General features: G+C 40.5%; 1 protein-coding gene across 2 annotated transcripts in view; it reads right to left on the reverse strand.

Annotated features, from left to right (window-relative positions):
* LOC137095059 (protein Aster-A-like) overlaps positions 1-18,833 on the reverse strand; it is a 94,086-nt gene that overhangs the window by 15,749 nt on the left and 59,504 nt on the right. For both annotated transcript variants that reach the window (XM_067461255.1, XM_067461256.1), the window contains exons 6-13: positions 15,885-15,988; positions 15,697-15,792; positions 11,070-11,150; positions 10,714-10,829; positions 9,383-9,536; positions 7,310-7,760; positions 5,549-5,667; positions 1,888-2,030 (exon numbers count right to left, since the gene is read on the reverse strand). In XM_067461255.1, coding sequence (XP_067317356.1) covers positions 1,888-2,030; positions 5,549-5,667; positions 7,310-7,760; positions 9,383-9,536; positions 10,714-10,829; positions 11,070-11,150; positions 15,697-15,792; positions 15,885-15,988 — 1,264 coding nt within the window. The remainder of the gene's footprint in view (positions 1-1,887; positions 2,031-5,548; positions 5,668-7,309; positions 7,761-9,382; positions 9,537-10,713; positions 10,830-11,069; positions 11,151-15,696; positions 15,793-15,884; positions 15,989-18,833) is intronic.

The raw sequence follows: 18,833 nt of genomic DNA on the forward strand, positions 1-18,833 counted from the left end.
AATCCCTCACCCAACATCATAATAATTTTAAAAGCTCTGGTCAACAAGTCTGCTCTGAGCTTTTAGTGATCCTCGCCAACTGTTCATCAGAGCCAAAGTAAGGCTGATAAGCACAATACAAATGTAAGGAAAGGATCTATGGTACTAAACAATTTCTTCTTTTTTTTACACATCAGGAGCGACTTGAGAAACTGCAAGTCACTTCTGGTGTGAGAGAATTGACCGCCTGCAAGGACGTTGCCCAGGGGACACCTGGATGCGTTACTATCCTGTGGTAGATTACTCTTATGTCCTTGTGTGAGAAGTTGGAGCTGACAGATGAGCTCACCCTGCTCTCTGGATTTGAACTGATGAACTTTCGGTCAGCAGTCCTGCCAGCATAAGGGTTTAACCCATTGCGCCACCAGGGCCTCCTGTTTGCTTATAGGTAGGGTGCATATAGGTAGGGTGACCAGTAATCTGATCCTGGTTGGAACTATCCAAGCATGTTTGATTTCTCACTCACCTTTGTTAATATATTTACTTGCTGCATTCCTTTTGCGTCTGTACTACATTGTTTCTGCAGAAGTGGCTGGTGCTGCATCAGCTTCCATGTCTTCTATAACCACACCATCCCTAACTCAACTCCCTTCAGATAGTTTGCCCCAAAATTTCCCTAAACCTCCAACAGCATGGTTGATAGCTGGATTTGTAATGTAATACAGCAAGCAATGAAACCTTAAACTTTGTCCATGATTCCATACAGTTTCAAAAGTAATTTAGAGCAAAATGTGCAGCATAGATAGACATTGCCTTCTAATATTAGCAACAGATATTATTATGCCTTTATAAGAAATGTCCTGCTTTAACATAAACAATCATTTTCCCATGGAGTGTGTAATATGGTAGGGAAATGGGGTGTGCCTACTCCCTTCTCTAAGTGTTTTACTTCTTCAAACTGTTCTGGTTGCCTCTCAATGATAGAAAAAAATGAAATCCATAGAGCATTTCAACAACTAACAAGGTTTTACATTACATGCAACAAAAGATCAAGGCTTCCTCCTTGGCTATTAAAACATTACATTATCAAGGGGACGAGCAGAGATATAGAGGGAAATGCTGAAGTTTTCCTGTTACAGCTGCCACAAGTTAATTGGGTGTGTTAGCTACTTCAGCATATAACAATACACTAGGTTTGCAAGCTTTGAGCTTTGCATTTGGCTTAGCTTGATGGCTCATTAGAGCTGAAGAAACCTTTGGCTGTTGCTGGGAGAGGTTACGCAGCATCCTGAAGCTGAAGACTGAAGCAGTTTGGAATGCCAAGGAAACTGTTTATGGCAAGATAAGGACATTCTACTGATAACTAAGTAGAGAAACTGTATTATTTTGCCATGTGTTTGCATATTGTCGAGTAAAGAACAAGACTCACCGGAGATATTGTTTGTTGTATATTGGTGAGAACAATTCTTCTGTTTTGCTTTGTGTTTTTGAGCTACAGTGAATAGTACTGTATTTTTGTTTCTACTTAAAGCAACAGACTCATGTGTATTTTTTTAGTTTTTATCACACTGAGAGTAAAAGGGGCTGAGACATTCTGCAGGCCGCTAACTCTATTCTGACAAAAGCCATGTCCCCAAGGAGAATTCAAAAATGTAGATCCTTATCAATAAATCAATTTTGGCATCTTTTGTCTTTCCCTATAATAGATCTTTTACAAAACGAATGGGTCTTAATCACCTGGTCAAAACCAAGTCCCTACTATATACTTTATATCACAAGAAACTGCTCATAATAACACACCTTTACAGGGGAAATCTACCTTCCAACCAACAAGAAAGCAGCACCCTGTGAATCCAAAAGTTTCAAAACTTCACTGCATGAGAGGGAATGAGAGAGAGGAACTAGTACCTGAGCCGGGCCTTGCTCTTGGCAACTGCAGTGATGCAGTATCGATGGACTGTGTAGAAGTAATCCTGGTAGGGAATGCCCTGTGTGATCACTTCTGAGTCGATCACACAACCCCCACTCTTGGAACTGGCACGGAAGAGAGTCTGGCCATCGGTTATGGAGGAAGGAAAGAGAAGAAAAAGGTGACAAGTGTGAATTTATTTACTATTTATATCCTGCCTTTTTCTACCCTGAAGGGGACTCAAGGTGGCTTACATATAGGCAATTATTCAGTGTATTGTTGAAGGCTTCCATGGCTGGAACCACTGGGTTGTTGTAGGTTTTTCGGGCTATATGGCCATGTTCTAGAAGCATTCTCTCAACCTCTGAGGATGCCTGCCATAGATGCAGGCGAAACATCAGGAGAGAATGCTTCTAGAACATGGCCATATAGCCCAAAAAAAACCCCTACAACAATCCAATTATTCAATGCCTTAAAACACATACAATTCCAATAACATTAAGATAAATTCAATTAAATTTAAATTAATGCATATTAAGCATTTAAAAACATTTCATTCAATACTAAAATCACACCATCCATAGCCATAATCCAAGCAATTCCATGGTACCAACATTCATATCTACACACACTCACTACTGGCTAATGAGTGTGCCAGCACTTTGTCTACTATACCCATCACTGCTCCATCCCATCTTTTGGTGCACTCTCCCAAGTCAACGGCAAGGGAGCCAAAGTCCAAAGCATTTTGGGTGTGAGCAACAATGTGGGGAAGGGAAATCTAAGCAGAGATTGCACATTATACACCTGGAGCTCTACATCTCTCTCCCGAGGTAGCTCTCCCACCTTATGGCCCAGGCCTACACAACATGAGGTGCATGGGTTGAATGCAACCTTCATAAGGATTTGGTGCAGCCCTCAGAGGCTCTGAGCCTAAGATGTAGAGAGGGAAGTCACAATAAGAGCTACAGCACACTACAGCTACACCACACTGCACACCGCACTTTTATTATAATCCCACACCCCTCCGACACATCAGCACTTTTAACCCTGTACCCTACTTCGGCCGACTCAGTTTTTAATAATGTCTTGTCGTGTTCTATTGTCATTGTTTTTGCTTGACTGTTTTATTTGCTATGTATTGTATTGTTGTATTGTTTTTGGGCTTCGGCCTGCTGTAAGCCACATCGAATCCTTCGGGAGATGCTAGCGGGGTACAAATAAAGTTATAATAATAATAATAATAATAATAATAATAATACAGCGGTCAATACTCCCTTCTCTAAGTGTTTTACTTCTACACGTTTCCTGTCTCTATGCACCAAAGTTATCAAACTAATCTGTGACAAAGGGGATGCCACTGATCGATCCAGTCAGGATGCTGGAAGTCCTGTTTTGTTTTTTTCATATTAGGGGCGACTTGAGAAACTGCAAGTCACTTTTGGTGTGAGAGAATTGGCTGTCTGCAAGGATGTTGCCCAGGGGACGCCCGGACGTTTTGATGTTTGGCCATCTCTGTGGGAGACTTCTCTCATGTCCTCTCATGGGGAGCTGGAGCTGACAGAGGGAGCTCATCTGCTCTCTCCTCTGATTCGAACCTCCAACCTGTCGGTCTTCAGTCCTGCTGGCACAAGGGTTTAACCCATTGCGCCACAAGTGGCTCCCTGGTCTCAGTTGGAAACGTGGCCTGGAGAAGCTGTTGGACTCAAATTGGAGGACTGGTGAGCGAGGATGAAATTTTAAGGCATGCTGAACTTTTATTAAGAGAGGTTAGAATCTTGGACTCCAGGCTACGTTAAAATGTAACATTGAATGGCGAATGAATTTTATTTATACCCTGCCACTATCTCCCAAAGGGAACTTGGGGCGGTTTACAATGCACTCAATAATACAACCATATAACACAACAAGAACACAGCAAAATAACACAATAACAGTAAGATGCCCGCCCCCTCCCAGACCCCGTTAAAATACTCAACAAAACGCAGCAGTTGCTATAGATATAAAGAATACACTGTACTTAACATCAATCTCACAAAAGTGCTAGAGTGACACAAATTACTAGATCCTCAAGAGTACCAGCTAGAGTTCTAAACATGGTCAAAAGCCTGTTTAAAAAACCACGTTTTCAGATTTGTCCTGAAAACTTGAAGGGTAAGGGCCAACCTAATCTCTCTGGGGTTCATAGAAGGAGATGCGGTCTCGAACATAGGTTGGATCATATATAGGGCTTTATAGGTAATAACCTGCACTTTGAATTGGCCCTGGAAACTTGTTGGCACCCAATGGAGCATTAGACCGGATGTTTTAGAGGGGAAAGGATGCAGTGAAGAAGAAGGGCCTTAGTTCTTGCCTCCGCAACTCTTCCTTTCTCTTTGCTTCTGTTGTCTCCATCTCATTTATTTATTTAATTACTATTACTATATTTCCACCCCGTTCTATCTCACCCCAAAGGGGACTCAGAGCATCTTACAATTTTGGCAATCATTCAACAACAACAACAACTTTATTTGTATAACACCCTATCTCACTGAAGGGACCCAACGTGGTTTCCAACATATAAGACACATGTTCAATTGGCAGAAAGAAAACCATACAGACAATTACATCAAAATAAACACATTCAACAATATAACACAATCTAATTTAACGAACAAAATGACAACAACTAAAAGCACCATAAAATACCAAAATCCTGTTAAACACACTCAAAAAATATTAAAAACCCATTTCATTGTAGCTCCATCAGTAGAGTTTCAACAAACCAATGCCACATTGCAATACAAATATACAAATACAACACATTAAGCAATAAAATCAAATAAAACATATAAATACAATTAATATTCTGGAGCCATTCCACACCATTTGCTTGTGAGACAGAAACTTGACTATGCCACTCTTACTCTTTTTTCTTTTTTTTTTTTGCCTCTTTGCCTCTGACTTGCCTCTGTCATCTCCTCCTCTGATGGGAAAACCACCAACTTCCTACTGTTTGTTTTCCTCACTTGTGAAGGAGAAGCATAACTTCACCATGATGTTGTGGGATCTTCGTAGCGAAACTAAAGTTCTCTCTTGCAAAATAGGTAAATGGGTTGGCAATCTTTCCGTCCATAGGAGAAAGAGATGACAAAGACAACCCAGAGGCAAAGAAAAAGGAAGAGCAGCAGAGGCAAGCACTGCGTCTTTCCGTCAGAAAAGGACTGCAACTCACTATCATGCTGAGGGGAGGTAGGGAAATGGAGGCTAATCTGCTTTGCTGCTGGCTCTCAGTAAAAAGCACCCTTCCATAAACCCAGAGTGATGTGTTAAAAGTCTATCTGCAGCCTGAAGGGTTTTGCCTGTTTAATTTCGGCTCCTTACTACTGCCAAGTTGTGCAAGCCTGCTATAGGAATTGCACAGAGAAATGGACCAAGACATCGAGTCTTGCTTTGATTTCTTTGCAACTCTTTAGAGAAAGGAGGGGGTGATAAATGAGGTTGTCACTAACTTATAAATGTATTTGACATCAACAGGATTGCAGCCCTAATGTTACAAGAAATCCATTAGCAGAAAACCCATCTTGATCCAGTGAAGTCCCCATAAAATGCTGCCGTAGCCATACACGCCCCCCATCCCGCTCCATCCCTATCTTGCATTTCGCAATTGCACACTCATACCTGGGTCTCTACCACTGCAGCAACCTTGGGACCCAATGGGTTGCTGATGGGGATGGTGTAGGAAATGACACGGCTTTGGTGGCACTTGTTGTCTCCAGTCCATGACGTCAGTGCCACATCTGGGAGCACAGAAGAGGAGATTATTAAGAGCAGAAATGGCTTGATTTCATTTGAACAGTAAACTTCAGCATGCGAAACAAATCAATATGCATTTCCATGCCAAGAACAAGCAGAAAAATATGAACACTGACAAAATGAACCAGCATACAGGAAATATTAGGATGGGGGAAACCCCTTCCAAAATTATAATATAGAACAGTGTTTCTCAACTTTCCTAATGCCGTGACCCCTTAATACAGTTCCTCATGTTGTGGTTTCCCCCAACCATACGTTTATTTTCGTCGCTACTTCATAAGCATGATTTTGCTACTGTTATGAATCATAACGTAAATATCTGATATTCAGGTTGTATTTTCATTCACTGGACCAAATTTGGCACAAATATCCAATACGCCCAAATTTGAATACTGGTGGGGTTGGGCGGAATTGATTTTATCATTTGGGAGTTGTAGTTGCTGATATTTATAGTTCACCTACAATCAAAGAGCATTCTGAACTACACCAAGAATTGAACCAAACTTGGCACATAGAATTCCCATGACCAACAGACAATACTGGAAGGGTTTGGTGGGCACTGAACTTCAATTTTGGAGTTGTAGTTCAACTACATCCAGAGAGCAATGTGAACTCAAATAATGACAGATCTGGACCAAACTTGGCATGAATATTCAATATGCCCAAAATGTGAACACTGGTGGACTTTGGGGAAAAAATACCTTAACATTTGGGAGCTTTAGTTGCTGGGATTTATAGTTCTCCTTCAATCAAAGAGAATTCTGATCCCCAACAATGCTAGAATTGGGCCAAACTTTCCACAAAGGACCCCCATGCCTTGGTCTCACTGGAGCGAGCTTCCCTTCAGCCTCACATGCTCTCCCTCACCCGCATGTGCGCACCACGCCGAGCATGCCTGCTCTCCCGTCCCCACTTGGGGTCTCAGAAACAGCCTTCCCCTTGGCTGAGAGGTCAGCCGGCTAATCACAGAGGAGGCTTTTGGTAGGAGGATTTGCCATCTGTTTCCAAAAAGGAAGAAAAGGGCAGGTGGAAAGATCTTCCACCTTCTCTGCCAAAGGGCTTCCTAAGATCATCAGAAATATATGTTTTCTGACGATCTTTGGCGACCTCTATGAAACCTCCTTGTGACCCGCATAGGGGTCCCGACCCCCAGGTTGAGAAACACTGATACAGAAGAAGAAAATCATGTGGTACCACCTTGGTCTTTCTATTGCAAAAACAAATAATGTCCACATTTACATATAGTTACTGAAGCTATGAAAATATTTTAAAGCAACACAAAACTGCAAATCATGCAGTGCATAATTTTTCAAGCAGCCATCCTGGTATGCTTGACCTTAACTTAATTTTTTATTTCAGTTGGTTGCATTTATATCCCACCTTTCCACCAAGGTGTTCAAGATGGCATACAGAACTCCCCTCATCCCCATTTTATCCACACCACTCTGTGAGTTTGTTCAGGATGAAAAAGAGTGTCCTCCTAAGGCAGTGGTTCCCAAACCTTTTTTGACCAGGGACCACTCTCCAACATTAGTATCAAAAGGGTTATGTATCGGTTTTTGGTAGACTTGGGATCTCCCAAGAACTAGATTGACAGCCTAGGTCCAATACACTGGCTCTCCTTACCTGTGAATTTGCGCTGATCCAAAAAGCTGTGAATGAACTGAGAATCACTGAAGAGCATCTGCTGAAGCTTCTCTGCTCCAACGTGATAAACAGTGTTAATCAGCAGTCGGCCTGGAAGGTCCGAAAAGAAGGCATCCACCTCGGCTTGAGAAGGAGGAAAGGCAGATGATTGAGGTGCAGGCTCTCTAGATTCCAGTCCAAGATTTGGAACGGAGGTCCGCTTAATGGTTAGAGCAGGACTGGGGTGGCTCTCACCTTCATCCTGCGTGGAGGTGGAGGAATTGCTCATGTCCGTGGGGAGTTCCTCACTGGGAACGGGTTCCCCCTCCAGGGGGGACACTGGCGTCCCTCGTGATAAGTCATCCTGGGGGGGTTCTGTCACTGAGGTCACTGTGTGGCTGGACGAGGCATCCACTTGGCTGTCGGTGTTCTCTTCTGGGTCCTCTGCCAGCTTGAGGGAAATGCACAGTCAGCATTAAGTACGCATTCAAGCTGAAAGGATGGGAGAGAAGATCTGCCTCCCTGGCAAGTTTCGGCAATACTTTCTAAGCATTCCCTGGAGATTCGAGTGTTTAGAATGGCTAGTGGATATCTAATATTCAAACTCTGAAGAGCTACAGCCAATATCTAATAGTATTTTGACAGCAAGCATATCGTAGAAGATTTGATAGACAACACATAACAAATATTAGAAATTTAAATTATCTGGATCAAGGGCTCAGAAAATTGACTTTTTGGACTACAAAGCATTCTTTTGTCACAGTTCAAAAATGTAACTCTTTCTCCAAGCTTTGATCTACCTTTCCTTGACTTATCTCTCAGTTTCCTTTCATGCTATTGTCTAAATTGCAATTTCATCCTCTCTCTGGGAGCTTTCCAACTGCAACCTATGCTGGTCTTCATCCAATCTTGATCACTTCCTCCTTTCCTCTCCTCCTTAGATTTTAGAACTCAAGGAATTATTCTCAATCAATACAAGAAGCAGAAAGCACAATAACCCTGTTTCCAGTTTACTTATGCTGCACTTGTACTTATACTGCACCTGCTGTTTGTATTTCTGCTTTGGGGCCCATCCAGTACCTTTATCCCAGGAGCTCCCTGTTCAAAATGGAGGGTGGCCAAATGATGCCTCCAGTAAAAGAGGAGTAATTTGAGACAAAACAGGAAAACCCTTGTTAAACACTCCCTTGTTAAAGTGGCCTGGGAGAACCACAAAACAGCAAAAATGTCCCATATACCCTCAAATGCCCTTTATTTATTATTTATTACATTTATATCCCGTCCTTCTCACCTCAAAGGGAACTCAGAGTGGCTTACAAGTTATATGTACATACAATATATATTATTAGCATAGCACAAGAGTATTATATATTACTATATTGCACTATACCACTATACTGCTATACTAGTAATATTACATGTAAAATAAAATATATAATTATTTTATTATTATATTGTATCATTATTATTAGTAGTAGTAGTAGTAGTAGTATATAATACTAATAATAATACAATAAAACAATATAATTTAGGGTGTATAAGGACTTTATTTCTATATTTTGTGGTTCTCTCCCAGACCACTTGAGGCCCAGGAAAGGCTCTTTTTTAACAACAGAAAATGACCCAATGTTCAAAGGTTTGGAAACCAAGCCCTATGAGAAACAGCTGAAAGAGATTGATGTGCTTAGCTTGGAGAAAAGATAGCTGAGAGGGGACATGATAGCCATTTTAAAATATGTGAAAGGATGTTACATTGAGAAAACAGTAAGTTTTCTGTTTTAGACATTTACATGAATCTGTTAGCAACAACTTGCAATGTTACAGTAAACTCTGTAGAAGATGCTTCAGCTGTGCTTCATAAAAATTAATACTAGCCTGTTTAACTAGCCTTGCAAATGCTGATTCATTATGAGCAAATGTTTGATTTTTATATTTACTTTTAAATTCCTATATATCTGGGGTCACACAGAAATTTCTTGGGCCAAAAGGGGTCGCGAGTGGAAAAGTTTAAGAAGCCCTGGTCTAATGCACTAACTTCAAATCCCTTTTTCTGAACCCCACAGCTGTCCTCACCGAAGTAGTTCCATCGCTGCTGCTGGCCAGTGAATTGATGCTTGGGGCAGCATCCCTTTTGTCCAGCAAGGGGCTGCTGTCCAGACGGAGATCTGAGGTGCAACGGGAAGTCAAGTCAGTCAGGTCAATAACATCTCCAATCTCTTTCGGGCTTCTATTGGAAAACAAGAGGCAGAGCACAGATGACACATGACTAGATAAAGAGACAACATGAGAAGATACAACAATATATTATTACAGCAGCAAGACGACTACGTGCCCAAAAGTGGAAACATTTTGAGATTTTGTCCGTGGAAGATCAGATTATAAAAATGTTTGAAACTAGCAAAAATTGACAAATCAATTACAGTATATACTTGAGTATAAGCCGACCCAAATATAAGCCAAGGCACCTAAATCTACCACAAACAACCCTGGGAAAACGTATTGACTCAAGTATAAGCTGAGGGTGGGAAATGCAGCAGCTACTGGTAGATTTCAAACTAAAAATAGATACCAATAAAATTACATTAATTGAGGCATCAGTAGGTTTAATGTTTTTGAATATTTACATAGAACTGTATTCTAAGATAAGACTATCCAACTCTGAATAAACCATTATTCTGAACTTCTTCAATGTAAATGTGCTTATATATCTTTCCAATAATAATAAAGAGGGTAAAGTAATAAACGTAAGAACAACAACAACAATAGTGTAAAGTAATGGAAATGTAATAATAATAGTAATAACAGAGTAAAATAATACATATAATAATAACAATAACAACAATAGAGTAAAATAATAAATGTAATCACAATAAAAACAGAGTAAAATAAAAAATGTAATAATAATAAATAGAGTAAAATAATACATGTAATAAAAAACAATAATGGAGTAAAATAATGTAGATGTAATAATAATAATAATAATAATAATAATAATAATAGAGTAAAATAAGAAATGTAATAAAAATAATAATAATAATAATAACAGAGTAAAATAATACATAACTTTTACTTGAGTATAAGCTGAGGGGGTCTTTTTCAGCCTTAAAAAGGGCTGAAAAACTCAGCTTATACTCGAGAATATACGATATTTTATTAACAGACATCGTTAACAAGTTCTTATAAAAGTGCAGTTCTTATGGGAAAGAGAATAAAAGGTAATACATGACACATTTGGAGAATTAATGATCTGTGTCATACATTGTAAGTAGAAGTGCACAGTAGGCTTTTTATTTTTTGCATGTTAGGTGGAAGAATAGTTTTGTACTAAATGTAAGTCAATGATAAGAAATGTCTAAGTAAAGCCTGTGAGGGATTAGGATACTTATGGGGTCATGAGCACTCACCCTAAGCCATTGATCTCATCAACAGGAGAGACGTAATCATCATCCTCACTGGTGAGGCCCAGTTCAGATCCATAACATTGGTGGACAATGTGCCAAAGCTCTCGGGGGGACAGGGTCTGAAAGAAGAACATGGAGTTAGAATGAAAAAGCCAAGGTGGTGTACAGGATTTGAAGAGCTTAAATAATCAATGCAAAATCACAGTCCTGACAATACTGCACAGAGACATGCATCCCTGTCTAGACAATATTTCAGACAATGGGTATGCACACATACACACTTCAGAGGTGGACCCTCACTGAATAAACCTGAAACATGACTTAGGTGCCATATCCTTGCTTTATCCATCCATTCCTACCTTCTCCAGGAGCGCGTTCTGCCAAAGGCGAAATATTAGCATGAAACACCGGTCACGGGCCCCAAAGGATGTGAAGAAATGCTGGGAAAGGCAAGAGAGAAAAGAGCATGAAATAGAATCCAAAACAGATATTATAATATTATAATGGGGATTACCAGCTTCTGTCTTCGATCAACAATAGCTGTCTAAATGTACAGAAAAGAGGAACAATAATACAAGGATGAGAATGAACACCATTTCTAAAAATCCTGTTTTTTAAAGAAATCTGATTAAAATTTTCTCTCTCAGATAATTTCATATGTGTTCTAGATATAATACCTTATTTATTACTTTTTATTTCTTGAATATTCGCAAATAATTATGAAAAAAATGAATGAAAATAAAGCGGTTTATAAAAAAGGCTTCTCGTTTTGGGGCATGTCTCTAAAAATACATAAAGCATCACGTAAATCAAGTGGATAATTCCAGCTGAAAATAGGAAGAATCATTCTAATTGGGGGACAGGGGACGAATCATAGAATCATAGAGTTGGAAGAGGCCTAAGTGGGCCATATAGTTCAACCCCCTGCCAAGAAGCAGGAAAATCACATTCAAAGCACCCCCGACAGATGGCCATCCAGCCTCTGCTTAAAGACCTCCAAACCAGGAGCCTCCACCACACTCCGGGGCAGAGAGTTCCACTGCTGAACAGTTTTCACCGTTAATAAGTTCTTCCTCAAGTTCAGGTGGAATCTCCTTTCTTGTAGTTTGAAGCCAACGTTTTGTGTCCTAGTCTCCAGGGCAGCAGAAAACAAGCGTGCTCCCTCCCTCCTCCCTTTGATTTCCACTCACATATTTATCCATGGTGATCATATCTCCTCTTAGCCTTCTCTTTTACAGGATAAGCATGCCCAGCTCTTTCAGCAGCTCCTCATAGGGTTTGTTCTCCAGACCTTTGATCATTTTAATCACCCTCCTCTGGACACATTCCAGTTTGTCAACATCTCCTTTTAATTACGGTGCCCAGAATTGGACACAGTGTGATTTCAGGTGTGGTCTGATCAAGATAGAATAGAGGGGTAGCATGACTTCCCTGGATCTAGACACTATACTCTTATTTACTGTCCCCAAAGGCATTACAGTATGACTTTAGTGCCCTGCCTATTGAATTAACATGCAACACTGGGAAGAAGGGGCAGCTGAGTAATGGGAACCGTTTTATCTCAGCCCACCTTTAAGTCCAGCAAGATCTGATTAATTACAAAGTGCTATGGCTACATCCCAGTGACTGTGCATCAACAGATGCAAACAAAGCAGACAATCCTGGTATCTACAAAAAGCATGCAGAAAAGTGACAGAAGGGAGCGGGATCTGTCAACCGTTCTTGAATCACTCTCACAGCAAGTACATTGGTTGATTAAGTACTCTGAAGGTTTATATTATTCCACATAAACAAATTCCAAGTATCGTATATATTCAAGTATGAGTTGGGTTTCTCAGCCCTTTTTTAGGCTGAAAAAGCCCCCCTCAGCTTATACTCGAGTCAAAGCTATTTATTATTTTACTTTATTATTATTATTATTATTATTATTATTATTATTATTACATTTATTATTTTACTGTATTTATTATTAGTATTATTACATTTACATTATTTTACTCTATTATTGTTATTATTATACTTATTATTTTACTCTGTTATTAGAATCATAGAATCACAGAGTTGGAAGAGACCTCATGGGCCATCCAGTCCAACCCCCTGTCAAGAAGCAGGAATATCGCATTGAAAGCACCCCTGACAGATGGCCATCTAGCCTCTGTTTAAAAACCTCCAAAGAAGGAGCCTCCACCACACACCGGGGCAGAGAGTTCCACTGCTGAATGGCTCTCACAGTCAGGAAGTTCTTCCTCATGTTCAGATGGAATCTCCTTTCTTGTAGTTTGAAGCCATTGTTCCGCGTCCGAGTCTAAGCTTACTCCCCCCTCCCTGTGACTTCTTCTATTATTGTTAATATTACAGTTACATTATTTTACTCTATTATTACTATTATTACATTTATTTTTACTGTTATTATTATTGCATTTATTATTTTACTCTATCATTACTGTTATTATTACATTTCCATTATTTGACTCTATTATTATTTTTATTACATTTATTTACTCTATTATTACTGGAAGGATACGTAAGCACATTTGCATTGAAGAAGGTTAGAATAATGGTTTAATCTTAAATTACAGTTTATGTAAATATTCAAAACATTAAACCTACTGATGCCTCAATTAACATAATTTTATTGGTATCTGTTTTTATTTTGAAATTTACCAGCAGCTACTGCATTTCTCATCCTCGGTTTATACTCAAGTCAATACATTTTCCCAGTTTTTGCGGTAAAATTAGGTGCTTCGGCTTATATTCAGGTCGGCTTATACTTGAGTATATACAGTATGTGCCCTTAGGGGACAGGTCATGCTCTGTTCCCCCCTGGCTCCATGTGCTTCCTCTTTATGGGATATTGCACCTCTGGCTGGGTCAGCAGATCGGACTCAGCCCAGTAGAGATTAGACACACCCTCTGCAGAGATAAATCTCTGACCCGAAAGAACGTCAGCTGAGGAACAGGCTGAAGCAAAGAAATCAGGAAAAGTAGGAATGGAGCGGGTTAGAAGTCAGTAACCTTGGTACGGGGCAAAGCTCATATTCATCTCTGTTATTATCTGTGAATCTCTCTGGCAGTTAACAGAACATTTAGTCTTGCACACTGTGTCCCTGTGCTTCAATGTTTGCTGTAAGCACAGTAGAGGGTATGGGGATGCAATTGGGAACAGATCTGTGGAGGTGATCTGACTTGTGAGGCTCCCTGACCTGAGGAAGGAGGAGAGGAAAGGCATTTCGCTGGCTGCTCCCTCTGCTCCATTCACTGTGTTCTTCCTCGCCCAATTTAACATAAGCAGCCATGCACAGCTATGTAATGATCAATGTCCATTAGTCATATTGGAAAGAATTCTGTAATCGCTGCAGTCCAGAGCCAGACAGTATAATGACATGAAGGAGACAGAGCAGGATATCAGACAGGAGAAAAATTTTGGTTTTAAAGGCAGGGGTCATAACTTTGTAGTACAGCATTGGCTTTGCATACACAGGGATACTGGCTCCTTACTTGGCAACAAACTCCACCCCACCCCATCCAATTTCTTTCTTTAAAAAAGCTGCATTTCCAGGAGCATGATTCAGTTTGAAAACAAGACCAATGCTCCATGTGAGACTTGTTTGAAAGAGGAACTGCACTGGGAAGGTACTGTAGGCAATAAAAAAGATAGAAATGGAGGGGAGCTCATGTGACCCTTCCCTGAGTACTGTACTGCCACTGTATTGAGTATCAATATATGTAGCATAGGGACCACCTGGTGGCGCAGCGGGTTAAACTGCTGAGCTGCTGAACATGCTGACCAAAAGGTTAGCAGTCCGAATCCGGGGAGCGGGATGAGCTCCCGTTGTTAGGCCCAGCTTCTGCCAACCTAGCAGTTTGAAAACATGCAAATGTGAGTAGATCAATAGGTATTGCTTCTGCAGGATGGTAGCAGCTCTCCATGCAGTCATGCTGGCCACATGACCTTGGAGGTGTCTACGGACAATGCTGGCTCTTCAAGTTAGAAATGGAGATGAGCACCACTTCCCGGAGTTGGACATGACTAGACTTAATGTCAGGGGGAAACTTTACCTTTACCGTACATGTAGGATATAAGGTGTAAATAACTACACAAATGCACCTGTGTTTGTGGCTTCCCAGATATTTAGCAAACTGGTAAGTTTGCAGACCCACGCCATTAGCAAAACTAAGAAATTTATGCAGTTTATGATGAGCCACAGCACAATCTTTCCAAATGGCTCATATGGGAGAGGAAAAAGAGAAAGAATGAAAAGAATACAATGCAGTAAATACGCTGCAGAACAGTTCTTTAAAATTCTTCAAAAGTGCTTGGGAAATTCTAGGACTTGTCATCCAGAAAGGAATGGTTTTCAACTAGACCCCCTTCAGCTCAAACCACCATAATCAACTGTGAGATATAATGGGAAGTGTCATATGATATATATAGGAAGGCTAAGATATGGCATGTGTGGGCAGAAAAATATATGAAATGCAGTGAATTCAGAACTGTTTTATATTCAGGCATATGTAAAACAGTTACGGGTAGAATGTTTAGAGGTAAAATCCAAACATACAATAAGCAAGGGGCCCCCTGGTGGTGCAGCGGGTAAACCGCTGAGCTGCTAAACTTGTTGACTGAAAGGTTGGTGGTTCGAATCCGGGGAGCAGGGTGAGCTCCCGCTGTTAGCCACAGCTTCTGACAACCTAGCAGTTCGGAAACATGCAAATGTCAGTAGATCAATAGGTACCACTCCAGCGGGAAGGTAATGGCACTCCATGCAGTCATGCTGACCACATGACCTTGTAGGTGTCTATGGACAATACCGGCTCCTTGGCTTAGAAATAGAGCTGAACACCACCCTCCAGAGTTGGACACAACTAGACTTAATGTCAAGGGGAAACCTTTACCTGTACAATAAGCAAGCCAAATCTATAACTTGGTCACAGGAAGAATTTGAAACTACTAAAGGCACCCACAGGGTATGCTTACAACCTCACCTTTTCAGTCTCTGTGCAAATCTGGATTGCGTTGGGGATCAGCTTGGCTGTCTTCTCTTTCTTTAAGCATGTCACCTCTTTGAGCTGAATGGAGATCTATTGCGGGAAGATAGCACAGAGGTCAGTGACTGGCTACAAGGGGGAAAGGTTTTTTCCCCCAGATTTCTGCCCTTTGTTAAGACACTCACTGTGGTTTCCCATCGGAAGATGTTGCTATAAAAGCAGATCCAGTTCTCTGACAGATAGAGTCGCCCTTGAAGCAAGATGTCACGCTGCAACGCACAGGAGTAATCTGAGAAGAGGACACATGTCAGAGGCTGAGAGCAAGGAAGAGTCAGTGATGGATGCAGGCTGAGTTGCACGTTAAGGGAGAGATGGACTGTAAGAGGATTGTATCAGGACCGGGCCTCTAGTTGTGAGAGTTATATGCAATAGTTGCCAAGTGCTGGGTAACGTTGTGACTGTCTACTTTTTCATTATTTATATTCATCAAAAGCAGCATCAATACCAGTATCAACAGCAAAGCTACTACTATAATTAACATTTTAATGCATATACTAAAAATATAGAAGAGCATCCAAAAACAAACAGGATACAGAAGTTGAGCATCACCTCATTAGCGAGCAAAGCATGAAGTGCCGCATGATGTGGCTGTAAAGAATCCAGAGCTTAGGAGGCAAACATGCAAAATTCAATCTTTTAAAAATCACAAAAGGTTTCTTTACAATAATAAGAAATAACCGAATTTCTTAATAATCAAGAACTGCGTCCGAGCTTGTCTAATTCTCTTTTAAGATTTCAAAGAGAAGGAAAAAACAGCAATCACTACATCTCTTTGACACACACGCAGAGAGAGATTTCAAAGCACACAGCACATACTCAGATTTAAAAAGGCTTGCCATAGAAAAATATCCCATTCTACACAACCAATCAGAATGAGAGCCGAAACAGAGAGGTGAGAAGAAATACATAAATTCCCAACTGTCATACAGGAGACATGGGGGAAGGGAAACCTCCAGACTATTCTAATACTAACTAACTTCTTGTTGTGGACTTGAGACTCAGGCAGTGTGGGGTTGAATTCCAACATATGCTGCCTGATTTCAAGGTGGCGTTTGTTATTAACTGCCATCAAATCCACTTCGATTTATGAGAAGCTAATGAATTCAGAGACTTCCAAGTCACTAACAATCTTGCTCAGATTTTGCAGACTTAGAGCTCTGGCTTTCTTGACTGAGTCTATCCACCTGGAATGTGGTCTTCCTCTTTTGCCACCTTACCAAACATTATGATCTTTTCTAGGTCCCTAGTTCATTTGGGAAAAACACTGGGATAGAAGCTGCATCAGACTCCCAACTCAAACAAAATTTGATTATTTGGGGCAAAGGTCTTTAAACTGACATAGAGCCAACATTAGCTTTTTGTTAATGTTGATTCTATGTCAGTTTAAAGGTCCTCTAGAGACTTTGTACCAAGCAACTTAAATCCTGGCTATGGGATCAAGCGTTTGCAGAATAGACTGATTTTACTGGTGAAGATAAATTTTTATTGACCACAATTCGGAGAGATTTGGATGACAATTCTAACCTGGTGAACTGTCTAAATGTATATTTATGACTATTTTAATTACTTTTATGTATTTGGCTGTATTTATTATGTGTTTTATATTGTGTCGGCATTGAATTGTTGTCTGTTGGAAGCCGCCCTGAGCCCCTTCTCGGAGGTCAAGAAGGATGGGGGATAAATAATAAATACTACTATACAACATTTATCCAGGTGTTCTTTCCATGAGAAAGCTTCTGTATTTTTTATAGCTACTAGTATTATGCATTTGTATAGAATCTCAATGTGTTTCTGTTTGTTTCACTTGTAAGGCCCTGTTTTAGTTTCCAAGCACCTCTCCCGAAAATGGGTACACTTCCCACTTCCAAATGAGCTTTTTTGTCCAAGGTCAAAAAAAATGAATAGTTTCCACCCATTGACGACAATGGGTGGGCATCCCACACTCCCCTTCCTCTCAGTTTTAGGGTTAGCACCCAGCAATTGGTGGCAGACCCTGGTAGGTGTTGGCGCTTTGAGCCTGCTCACCACACATGCATTCTCCTTGGAAAGACAGTGCATGTGTGGCGAGCAGGCCCAAATCGCCCGCACCAGCCAAGGCCTACAACCGAGTGCCGAAAATCAGCCAAATGAACCGTTAATGTTCCCACTTTGCTTTGGTTTCACTGATATTTCCAAACCAGAGAAGGGTGTACTGTTTCATGCCTTCCGAATGAACAAAATGATACAAAAACACAAATTAAACGGATGAATCGGTAACCGGGCCCATGACTAATGGCTTCAGTACCCTCCCAATGCAATTTCTCTTTACAACAATATTCATCCAGGTGTTCTTCGCATATGAGAAAACCTGTGGGCCTCCAGCTATTAGTATACACTATCCCAGAATTTTCCAAGCCAGTTATCCATACTAATATGGCTATACTACTATACACCATCCCAGAAACGTGTATATATTGGGATCTTACAACTGTATGTTTGAGAGCAGTTGCTCCTTTATAATTTACTTTATATGACTGTATTACATGTATTATGTTTGAGAGAAGTTGCTCCTTTTCATTTCACTCTATGTGAATACATTGAATCACACTGAAGTATACACTGAATATTATATGCTTTATGCTCCCTGGGTATTTTTTCCTGATATAGATTAATTTGTATATTTTGGCCTCCAGCTATTGTCATAGCCAGTCTGGCCAGTGGTGAGCCATGATGGGAGTTGTAGTTCAACATGCAGGCCCACAGGTTTCTAAGCCATGTCCTAAAATAACTGTATCAACCTGCCTGGCTACTCTATCACCTAACAGTCTCCTTCTTACTATACTCCCATCATATGAGAGAGTGTTTTGTTTTTGTTTTTGTAGGCAAATACAGAATTGTGTCTTTGGTGCCTGGAAATGAGAAACCAGCAGGATGCTTTTGTAAAAACCAGCAGATATTTCAGCGGATCTTCCAGAACGTATGACTCATTCAGTCTATTGTTTGATCTATACCTATAAATACATTTTTAAAGTCCTCACCACACGAATCCACTTTCTTTTGGCAACTCACCTGAAAGGTGTTTCATACACCCATTC

The sequence above is a fragment of the Anolis sagrei genome, chromosome Y (genome assembly GCF_037176765.1).
Source record: "Anolis sagrei isolate rAnoSag1 chromosome Y, rAnoSag1.mat, whole genome shotgun sequence".
NCBI classification, from domain to species: Eukaryota; Metazoa; Chordata; class Lepidosauria; order Squamata; family Dactyloidae; genus Anolis; species Anolis sagrei.